The sequence below is a fragment of the Microtus oregoni genome, unplaced genomic scaffold, assembly GCF_018167655.1.
Source record: "Microtus oregoni isolate MIOR12 unplaced genomic scaffold, Mior012 000106F_ref0000393, whole genome shotgun sequence".
Classification (NCBI taxonomy): domain Eukaryota; kingdom Metazoa; phylum Chordata; class Mammalia; order Rodentia; family Cricetidae; genus Microtus; species Microtus oregoni.
In genome coordinates, this window is record NW_024544721.1 from 3,500,120 (window position 1) to 3,512,659 (window position 12,540).

At 36.9% G+C, this 12,540-nt stretch overlaps 1 protein-coding gene across 1 annotated transcript in view; it reads left to right on the forward strand.

Annotated features, from left to right (window-relative positions):
• The window catches only part of LOC121443414 (teneurin-1), a 348,703-nt gene that overhangs the window by 201,569 nt on the left and 134,594 nt on the right, over nt 1–12,540 (forward strand). Inside the window, exon 13 of the mRNA XM_041645172.1 lies at nt 8,577–8,696. Within this exon, the coding sequence (XP_041501106.1) occupies nt 8,577–8,696 (120 nt within the window). The remainder of the gene's footprint in view (nt 1–8,576; nt 8,697–12,540) is intronic.

Below are 12,540 nucleotides of genomic sequence, written 5' to 3' on the forward strand. Positions count from 1 at the left end.
TCGTTTCTTTAAATAAAAAAGCACTATTGATGACCTCCCCACATCTGGGAAAGATCTGTCAATATGCTTGTGCTGGGGGGGGTGTGGCTCCTTGTAATTGTGTCTTGACATCTTCCTTTTCCTGAGAAACCTCATTTGTTTATCTCCGATGCAGTTGTTTTCCTAAGTGGGAAGACGGGTTGTTGATGGTTGCTAATAAAGCACTTTGATCTCATTTGTGTGGAAGGTGTTACATGTGCGAAGGCAGGATCTCCTGATTTTCAAAAAGAAAACACATGTTCATGACACATTTAAAAAATTATAAAGTGCTGAAGGTTCCCAGATTTATAGTGCTGACTAGCTACTGAAATCAGCAGTCAACACCTGGAAGTACCAAAAAGAAAAAAAAAGTGCAAGTTTCACTGCTTTGAGAGTGTTCTTGGACAAGAAAGAATGAAAAGAAATTGGGGGGAGTTTTCAAAATGGTATTTAACTGATTATTATGAAAATATAAATTCAAATGTTCTGAGATACGAATTTTTAATTATGAATATCAGTAACTCTCTACAACTCATCTAAACACAAAAAAAATATTTTATTTTATTTTAGCTGACTGATTAAAATTCAAAGGCTCAAATCTTTATTGCTATGTCCTAGCCAGACTATGTGCTTTTGGTTTCTCTCTAGCTGATTCAAGATGTCATTTTGTTGTTAAGAGAAATTAGGTGGAGTATGTCTGACATAGTACTTGCTTCATAGTAAGTGCTTAGTGTTTTATTTATATAAAATGCATATTTATTATCAGACAATATGAGCAAATAATTTGGAAAGCCCAACTCAAACAAGTCACCATTTTCCCGGGCAATACCATTGATCTAAAATCTCTGTGAGGTGGTAGGAAGGAAGACAAAGAAATGTGATGGCCATTTTACAAAGTTGCTAAATGAAGCCAAGAATAATTCTGTTTCTTAGGAAATTTGCAGTGGCAATTACAAGGAAGCCAGAGCTAGAGCATAGCCATGCCTATAGCTAGGCCATGCCGTCCTCACAGCAGAAAAAGAATCCATGCCCAGGAGATGCCCAACAAGAAGGGCCTGCCCTATAGTTAATGACTCTCCATTATATGAAAGGCAGGTCCACAGAGAATGATAGAGAGGTTAATGAGGTTAACAAAGCCTCAGACGGCTGATTGCAAAGGTAGACCATTTGAGGAATGTTAGGATGATCAAAATGCAAGCAAAACAGAAACAAAAAAAATTAAAGTAAATGCACTTCAGACTATTCAAGACTTGCTGCAAGGGCTTACAGGACAAATATTTCAGGATTCAAATTCCAGACCAAAATAATCTTGTGTCTAAATGAAGCAAAGTGGCACTTACACAGTACTGAAAATGCAACCGCGTCATCAGTTTTCTTATTGCTTCAAAACACTTGATCTTTTTCCCATTACTTTGGGGATCGCAGGCATCCAAAGCAAGCCTACTTTTGACAAGCAATTACCAGGGCAGATGGGAAAATAGCCACCCTACCTCAGGGTGAGTGCCCCCATTTTGTTTTACTTGAAACATCACTAGCCATGAGGAAAATAATTCTGCTTAAAAAGCTATCTGCATTTTCCATCGTGACACCTTTCCCACTGCCATAGAATGTTGATGGACAATACTCCCAGCTGCTTTTAATGTTTCCCACTTGGAAAGTATTATTTATTTGGGCTAGGGAACAATGTACTAGGTGTAAGTCATCCTGCTCTATTTAAGCAAAAACTAATGAAATTTTCTTGGGCTCTCATATGAACATGCACTGCGCTCGCATTTTTGAACATGAGCATAGGTTTATGCTGCAGTATTAAGTGGTTTTGTCATGCTGTATTGACCTAGATAACATATCAAAAACATTGTGTATCCTCTTATTTATTTATTTATTTATTTATTAAAGATTTCTGTCTCTTCCCCGCCACCGCCTCCCATTTCCCTCCCCCTCCCCCAATCAAGTCCCCCTCCCTCATCAGCCCAAAGAGCAATCAGGGTTCCCTGCCCTGTGGGAAGTCCAAGGACCACCCCCCTCCATCCAGGTCTAGGAAGGTGAGCATCCAAACTGCCTAGACTCCCACAAAGCCAATACTCCTCCCACTAAAAAAAAAAAAAAAAAAAAAAAAAAAAAAAAAAAAAAAAAAAAAAAAAACTCAAATGTATTTAAATTAGGAAATATTGAACAGTGATTATATGATAATATATAAATTAGTAATGGGGTAAGCGTGCATAAATTAAGCATTTGAGAATTCAAATTCATTTTGAATTCATTTTGCCCAATGGCGCAGATATTGTTTAATACTCTGAAGCAGTCAATTATCAAACAAAATCTCCATGATGAGGATGTTGGCTTCTAATAAATGAACTGTAAGGCATCTGTCACATAGGAACCTCAAAGTAGTCTCTGACATCCTTTAAGTGTTGCCGTGAGGATATGACACAAGCATCATACAACTTCAGATTTGAAAAAAATAAAAGCTGAAATTCTATTAATTGTTTCTGAGCATGTGCTGTGCACTCCAGGCAACTGGAAAGACACAGAGGAGAAAATCACATAGTTCTTGGCCCCGGTGTGGTTCTCTAATAAGAAAGAGCAAGAGACTCTAACTGTCTTCCCAGACAGGCTATGACGTGTGCAATGACGTGACTATGAGCGTCATATAATGAGAACAATAAGAGAGGAAACATTGACACTTATCTCGAACCGATGAATTGAGTTAAAACATATTTCTATTTTATAACCTCTGGTTCTGAAGGTACCCCACAGTTCATGTGATAGTTCACCCATCTTTTGTTGTGACAATTTCAGGGTGACTTCCCAAATGCCAATTGTCGCAAACCTTTATCCGGAGGCTTTTATGGAAGAATTAAAACTCAAGGATTTCATAGTAGTAAGATTGTAAATTGTTTATTTTCCTGCCTTGCTATGGTTTGTGCTCTCCGTCTCCTTCCCTAGGAGTTTATACATCTTAATTGGCTGATTAGCTGATAGTCTGCTTTCACTAAAGTTTGGCCTTTACACATGCAGGATCCGCAGCACTCGGGAACTTGTTAAATCTGTAAGCTCTCGGGTCCCACATCAGACTTTACCGAATCAGATAGTCTGTGGACATGCCAACTGAAGTTCAATCTTTCCTTCAACAAACCCTCCAGGGTACTGAGGTATACATCCCATCAAGTTTGAGAATCACTGCCTTATAGGAGCGAAAGATTACCACAGAGGCGTTAGGACTGACATCCCAAATTGTACCCTGAAGACCTTCCTATTTATTTTGAGATGGCAATGAATAATGGAAACATCATGAAATCTTTGTTACAACCACTCAGAGGTATTTATATTCCAATAAGGCCCCAGAAGCAGTGTTTCACCCCGAATGACACAGCTTCCAGCTGCAGGATTTATGCTATGATTAACCCCTGTATAAGATGTGATAAGAATGCTCAAAGCAGGCCTCATTATGTAGTCTGTCTCTGACCCTTGAAGTCTTAAACAAACCGACGATCAATTCAGGAATTTACAGGGCAAAATTCAAACACTAGTGAGCAAAGAAGTCATGTGGCCTCTCCAGCCCTGGCCCTCTCAGTGTTCTTTCTTGTGTAGTGTTCAGCTTGTGGAAAGGACTTCGCTCACCTGTTCCTATGGAGCAAGTCCCCTAACCTGTCCACCTACTACTTCATCCCCAGCTAGAAAGGTCCTTGTTTTTTAATGTCATACTTCAAGGCTTGCTTATTATGCTCAGGTTAGCAACAAAAGCAAATAGCTGTAACTTCTCTGGCCCTAAACCTCATTTTCCTTGTGAAAGATTTTAATCAGAAATACAATGCAGTAAATTACATCTTCTTTCAGCAATTTAGTTTTTAACCTTGTTGTTCAAACCAACTTCTGTTCTTGAGGTTAATGTTGTTGCCAGAGGTGTCAAATGAATATTGGAAATTTTACAGAGAAGAAGACAAAAGACAACAAATAAGTACAGAGGAGAATAGAACCAAGGGTTGATTGAAGGCTAGAGATAATTTGACTGCGCCATGAAAATAGCAAATACAAAATGAATTAGACTTTTTGCATCAGAAATGTCTAACAAGCAGCTTGTTAGTTAAATAAGGCTCTCAGTAAAAATCTGTTCTTCAAATATAACTCCAAACACTTCGAAGATTCACCATTTAGTTAAAGTGAGGAAACACTTCCCTTGGGGTTGCTACCTTAGTATAGTGACAGCAGGCAGGCAGCTTGGAAACAGGCGGTATTCTCCAGAAAACAGAAAAAGAGACATTTGTGAGGGATGATCTTCCCCACATGTGTTTCTAAAGTCACACTGGACAAGCCATCTAAGTTCAACTTACCTTGTTCTAAGCAAGCATGGCAAGGAGATGTTCTTGTTAAAGATTTAAGGAAGCAAGGCGTCGCATCCATGTCCTATAGCAATCCAGCAAAGATGAAAAGCATGCAGTTCCTGGCATTGAGAGTGCATAAGCACAAAGCGCGTGCGCGCGCACACACACACACACACACACACACAAACACACACACACACACACACATGATTGTACTGGGCATATATCTGCTGGTGCAGAGCCAGCATAGGTACAGTCCAGACCATATCTTCTATCATCTGACTTAAAGACTCTGAAGATTTCTCTATGATATTGAATGGAGATGGTTTAGGGGAGGAACATGGATCCTTAAAGGACATGAATTTGAGGTTAAGCTAGTTTGGAGTTTTATTTTGTTCATTTTGCTTTGTTGTGGTACTGAGTATTGAAGCCAGAGCCTTATACATGTTACCACTGAGGTATACCCTCATCTTGTTTAGATATTTTTTTTTAAATAAGACCACACTGTATTGACAAGGCTGATCTTCAACTCCATATGTAGCCCAAACAGGTCTTGTATGTTGTGATCTTCTGGCCTCAGCCTCCTGAGTAGCTGGGATTAGAGGCCTGTGTTAACAGGCCGACCCTGAAGGGAATTTTGATATGACAAGCTTAACGTCCCAAGGGCAAGTCAAGTGGTTATGTCTATATTAGATACAATTGGAGAAATCCGGGTACTCTCTGGGATACAAAACAGGATGATACCACAATGGGAATAAACAAATGTATGCAAAATAGCGTAGGGCTTATCAAAGGTATGTCATGACCATGTACACCTCACTACTCAACCAGAGTCTTGAAAATACATGGGTTTCACAGGTTGCTAAAAACAACACTCAAAGCAAGTTATATAAATGGTACAGAAATTAAATATCCTCGGGGAATCAGTAAAAGGAGAACAGATAATGAAGTTCACAAAATGGCAACATAAAGGCATAATCAACTCTACTGGCCACTTGAAGCTGGGTACCATAGGGGAGAACTTGTACTCAACACTTTTTTGTTTTGAGACACAAAGTGCCTGAGAAGATTTTCCCCTAGTTTTCTATAGGCAATATCAGTCAAAGTTGCTGCAAATTAAGAAGAATGTTTTAATATTGTCCTTAAATTTAGATAATTTACACCGACACTGAATGGCTGATACTGGTCAGTGATTAGAGTAAGCACTAACTCAGGTATAAAAAGAGCTAAGAATTTTTCTTGTGAAAAAGTGGATGACATGTAGTGTGTAAATAATCAGAACAAATGCAACAATATTTTGGGGACCTTAGAGCATTTAAAACCTAACACATTACAAAAAGAGCTCAATACTGATAAATGTAAAATAATACATTATACGAAGCTTTATCATTCTGTAAGTTGGTGTGGATCATAAAATATGAGAAATAAAAAAATAGGGGAGTTGAAAGATAAGTGTGTGCACATTATGTATGAAGGATGGAGATTGAAATGAATGAGAAGAATGGATAGACAATGTCTTGAATAATGATGACTTTGATGAGTAGTTATCATACAAACCTGTGTGTGTCATAAAATATGAAAAATATTAAGAACCAGAAGAGTCAAAAGACAAGTCTCCTCAGAATGAGATACAGAATGAAGGAAGAGAGGAATCCAGGGAATTGCACAGAATAATGATAGCTTTTATAACTTTTCACTCACTGCCCTGGATCCTTCATAAATATAAGCTATATAGAAAATAAAAGTGCAACAAAAAACAAGGGACAGATCTGTGTCTGTCATAAAATATGAGACAATAATGCCAACCAGGCTTGACAAAATAAAAACAAAAATAATTGAGTCTAGTACAACTGTGGAAAGATACAATATCCAGATTAATGTGGGCAAATAAAATGAGTGAGCCTAGAATTGTGTTACCTAAATAGAGTCAGCAAGCACTAGCTAGGCATTCACATGGCCATCACGACTGTCTATGACCCCAGTTCCAGAGGATCCAATGCCCTCTTTTGGCTTCCATAAACACTGTGCTCATCTGGTACACTTATATACATGTAGGCAAAATACTGATATACATAAGAATTATAAATCTTAAAATAAGCTGTTACTATAGGAATGAAGAGGTTTTGTTTATTTTCCTTAATGTTACATTGGGTTTAGAATCAGATTTGTCTGATTTGTCAATAGTAGTTTAAAATCTAGATCTCAAGGACTGTGGGTTTCTTCTATGTTATAACAAATAGGATTTTAACATGAGAATGGTTGAGAATCAGACACGGTATAGCAGGTGTTAGTGTTCAATTTACAGGTCAATGATCTGTATCACAGAACTAGGAACATTGATTGGTCTGGCATCTCAGAATATACAAAAATTCGGGTAGCACTAATTATACTATTTCCCTTTGTGTAATACTTAATGTCTTGTAAAACATGCTGCAGACTGTTCTTGGGGAACTCCAAATAAGTCCTATCAACTTGACTTAGAATTAGTTTCTCAAACTGCAATAGAATTTAGAAATGAGGTTTATTGTCTAAAGCAAGCTGAGGTTGCTACCTATCTTCTTCATCTGGAGATGCTTTGGTTGTGTAGTTTCTGTTCTCAAAGTCTCTTCTATTACTATTAGCTTTCAGGCACTTGCCTCGAGTGTTGATTATATTGAAAGAATATAAAATCCCAGGGTAAAGTTATTAAAGTTAATCAGAAAATCTTGGTCCAAAAATCATGGCCCATCTCAATCTAAGATTTATCTTTCCAGCACACCATGAATCCTATGTAGTAAAGGAAAAAGAGACCATAATATTCAAGGCTTTAGCAAAATCATTGACATTATTATTTTTCCTTGACCTTGTCTGTTTGAACAACAAAACTCATAAACAAAGAGTTCAGAACTTCCAAAGCTAGAACTAGAATCTGATGAAAACTCTCCCCTCCTTATTACTCACACCTCCAACCAACAGCAGACCAAGGGAAAGTCCTAAATTTCAATCTATTCCATGACCCTAAATTAAGGTATATACTCCTAAAATGTGTTATAATTTTTCAGACAACTTTGAGCTGAAAAGCAATGGGCACTTTTATGACTGTATCCTTCAGAAACAGTCCTGTTTAGGAACTAGAATAAAATATCATTTTGACCAGAAAATGAAATTTATGTGTTTTAAAGGGAAGTATTCATAAGTGCTTTACTTAAATGAGAGAAGGAAAATATAATATCATTACAGAATACCGTATCTTCATTATAGGCTTCAAGTTCATCCAAGGTAGTGAGGAGAGGCTTCAGTAGATAAAGCACTTAGCATGCAAGCTGAGTTCAGGTCCACGGCATCCATGTAAAGCCAGACATCATAGCACACGTCTACAATTCCAGTGCCTCTATAACAAGAGGGCAGGTGAAGTTAAGGAAACCACAAGAGCTAGTAGGCCACATAATCTGATGCATACAGCAGCCAATAATTAGAGGTGCTGTCTCAAACAAGGTAGAAGGTGAAGGCCATTCCCCAAGATTATCCTTGCATCTCTATATGGAAGCATAACACACACCTACACCTACTAATGCACATTATATACACACACTGTGTCATCCATTTAACTTCACTTGCTTGGTTCTATTATCTAGACATAGTAGCTGGGCAGTGTGCATCATAAGCTTTAATATATTCATTCTTGTATGCATTGATGCATGGAAAATACACACAAAAACTGATACTGATGATTACATAAAATGGAAAGCCCAGAAAGAAGAGGGATGTAGGTGGTCAATAGGAACTTCAATCATAGCTAGAAAGCATTTGTATATTAAATAAAGTCATTAATTTTAATTTTGACAAGCAATAAAGTAAAATTGCATAAATAGAGCACTCTCCAAAGGAGATAAGCTCAGTACAGAAAAAAATGAAGAAACAGCATGTCTTCAAATAAAAGGTAAATTGAACAAGTAATGGAATATTGCTTTATGGATAAATTATGTAATAACAGAAATACATGTTCTCGATGTATCAGATAATACCAATAACATAATATTAACGTAAAATGTCAGAATTATGAATGATACCTAATATAATCTCAGTGTTGATGTGTAAAAAGCTTACTATCCACAAAATACTGTTAGTAGTTATTTCTGGTTGGTGAAATGACTGTTTTCTTCACTAGTCTTGAGTGTTTTCCGAAGTTGCTACAACTTGACATCTATATTCTTATTTTATCTTGCTTTTCTGATTCCCTTCGATCTTTTGTTGCAGGCGTGCCTGTGTAATTCGAGGCCAAGTGGTAGCTGTGGATGGAACCCCTCTTGTGGGAGTCAATGTCAGTTTCTTGCATCACAGTGATTATGGTTTTACCATCAGTCGGCAAGATGGAAGGTATGCCTTTTGCTTCTGTTCACTATAGGAGCAGAGTACTGACCTTTAGCCATAGGTAAAGCTACAGGAAGAGTAAGACCCATTTTCTTTTTCGCTATATCTAGAAAAGCAAATGGTGACATTTATTCCTTCTCTTTCCAATTTAGGACAAGCCAAATTTCTCCCATTACACTATTATTTTCAAGCCCTCCTGAAACACTGAGCATGTGGTCCCCTAATTCCATTTACAAATCTAACCTCAAATTTTAGGGACATGATGCCAATAATAAATGATGAAGTCTGGAATACATAGGCTGTTCTTTCCAAACATTTCAACTCTTTTAGAAATGGCCATGTAGAAAGATTTCCTCTAAAAGTTCGAAATCCCATCATGTTAATTAAGGGTTTCCCTGCTATTTGAAATGTAGTTCAGGGATAGCATGGTAGAATTGGCATGGGAAGGGCCTGCCTTTGATCCCTAGCATCACAAAAACAAAGCACCCTTCTGGGTCACCTATTTCCATAGTGACTCAACTGATTTGCTGGCAATCGTGGCCAACCCATGTATTGATATTGAGTTAATATCAAGAAACCAACCCTCTGACTTCTAATGATTTCTTAAGGTTCTCTGAGACCTGGGAAGCATGGCCTCAAAGTTAAGCCTTTTCACCCTGAGAAAGGATTTTCTCCCAAAAACATTTTTGTTGCTGTCACTTAGACAGACACTTGTTCAGAATCCTTGAGTCAATAGACCTATGTGTCCATCTTGAAGGTAGCTATTTATGACACTCAGGAACACTATAATAATAGTCTTGCGGTGCCCTAGTCTCCAGGTGGCTACCCTTAACATGTCCTACTCATAACAAACCACTTCGATACTCACAAAAGACCTGTTGGCTCAGAGCTTTATCACAGTGTGAGGGACTATCTTATTTCAAGAACCTACAATCAAACCTTATTAGTCCTGCCCACTTCAGAGATGCTAATTGCACAACCTGAGCTCTGCTGAATTTAGTTTTTGAACTGCCTGTCAAGAAAATGTGTGTAAAAATTAAAAGCCATAAAGAGAAGGTTTTTAACCTACTTAAGACAAGAAACTGGTTTCAGAGAGCTTAGAAATTATTTGTATGTAAATTACATTACTAAGCAGTCATCTAGTTATTATAACAAGCTTCACAAAGCTGTTAGGGAAACAATATTTCCTGTCAAATAGTCCATAATTAGAACTCTCTGTTACTTCAAGCGGACCTTTCTCTCATTTGGGTTGAATGACAGAATTTTGCACATTCACTCACCAGTAACTGATACATGAAACTACACTCTGTCATGCCATTATCCTGAATCATACATATTACTTGAGAAAAGAATTGTTTGACTTCTTATGACCTGTCATGGAGGTGTGATTGGGCTTCAGCTTGAGTCAATGCTTCATTTTATCTTTATAAAAGAATCTAAAAGAATTTTGATGTCTAAAATATCGAAAAGATTCTATTTCCAGATGACAGACAACATTATAGAGAATAATTTTTGTTGACATTTGTACACTTTGTGTTTAAAATGCCAAGACCCTCCTCTGATGAGCTTTCTGTGAAAAGTAGGTTTATGTAAATGAGAGATACTAGCAAGAGTCCCCTCTGGCAATGACATTCTTCTTGGGATTCATAAAGAGTGTATACATTCAAAATATGTACCCTAAATGCCATCCAGACTGTCCCATTAGCATTTCTCAGACTTAATGTGACTGTGATAAGATTTTCCTTTTATATGTCTGCTTGTTGCTACCTCAGACTAAGAACATTTCTAAAGTACAGTATCATATGTAAAATACATCCAAAAATAAAGATTATAGAAAAGCTGATATATCATGTAGATACCAAGTAAACAAAGTGTGAGGTACAAGATTCTGGGAAGACCCTATGTCTCCATATATCAGTCCTACAAATCTACTGCAGTGCTCGCAGATCCTTCCAGCAGCATCCCTATCTTGGGGAACTCACTTCTGCAAGCTTATGTCAAATAACATTTCTATGTGGACTACAGATTGCCTCCATTATTAACAAATTTCAAATTGACAAAACCTTTCCTAGAGACATGGAGAAGATCCAGGATATGAGACAAAAGCAAAAGGAGGAATGATGATAGAAGACTGAGACCTCTGTCTAGACACTCAGATGGAAGTCTATATACTCATCTAGAAAAGGACAAGAGTAGCAGAAAATAAAAGTCAAGTCTAAAGAGAGCACGAATTTGCATTAGAGTTTCCTGTATGCCAAATATGTTTATTAATGTCATTATCTTGCTCTTCATAATAGCCCCTATGGGTTATTATATCTACTATTTATATCTTCTCCTTTGGGCAAAAGGCAAAATTTACTGAGATTAACACAGGTGGTGAGGATAGAGCCCAAGATTTCAACTCAGTCTATCTTGTTCTTTCAATGATTTACCACCTTCAGTATAGAAATGGAACTCATACTCAATACAGAGCTGAAATAACTTTTACAAATAGGTACCTGAGAAACATTAGATGTTTCAGGAACCTTCTGTCAAGGTTGGAGGATAAAGGCATTTCCCTCTGATCCACCCTGATTGATGGATATCATAAGACATCATATAGGTCTCGATAATTTTCCACCTATGAACAGGACTGGTTTGACATCTTATAGATTGATGAAAATCTGCAAACAACCATTCGTGGGGCTTTTACACTTACTGTCATATAACATAAAAACATTCTTAGTAATATGTAAGTGGAGGGGATTTTGGATAAGAAAAATGTCAGAGAATAAGTTATTCTGAGGGAATTCTGCTTGGCATTGCAAAGGTTGACGTTAATTTTAGGGCATAGATCTGCCTTCTGCTTCCATGTCAATGAGTAAGCCAGACAATATTTCCTTTGTACAGCCAGGTGGGAAGAAGGGAAAGGAGAGTCAATACTCTCCAAGAAAATAGAGAAAACAGAATATTTATATGTTAAGTGTAGAGAAATCTAACTTAATTTTTATATATGTATATATATATATGTTTTATTTCTGGAAAACATATATATATATACATGTCTTTGTTTTATTTCCAGAAATAATGCATTCAATTATAACAGTAGCTATAAATATATAACTACAGCTCATGGAGATATAAAAATCAGCCCAAGCAGAGTTTAATATAATAGAGATGATAGAGTTAAAACTCAAACTCCATATATATATTGAGATATATATATATTTGAACTGATTTCAAGAATTGGACTTATTGTGGAGTCTGCTCATCTAATATCTATAAAGCAAGTTGATCCACTGAAAACTTAAAACAACTTGCGCAGGACCTGAAGAAGCTTCACTTAGTTTGGTTCTAAGTCTTTGAAATGGTTGACTAGGACCCACTCACATCATCAAGGAAATCTCTATTACTTAATGACAAGTGGTTGTAGAAATTAACCTTATCAGCAAAATATCCCCATACCAAAATATCTCCCCCAATATTTAAGATTTATATTTGGTTGAGTAACCAAGTTTCATAGCTTAACCAAGTTGAAACAAATACCATAAGAAGCCTAGAGGAAGATTTGAGAAGAACTCAAAAGGCAGTGACTCTTCCTGAAAGTAATCAAAAGCTAGCCTACAAGTTATTTGAATTGCAACCAAAAATGTGTAGAAAATTTAGTAGGAGAATACATCTAATTTGAGGACAACACTAACATGTGCTGATTCCTAGCTATGTACTCGACACTTAAGTGTCTTAGTTGCGGCAGCAGCTGTAAACATAAATTTATTGGATCCATTATGAATAATATATAACTACAGTTCATGGAGATTTAAAAAAATAACTCAGACACAAAGTTAATATGATAGAGAAGAGACCTAAACTG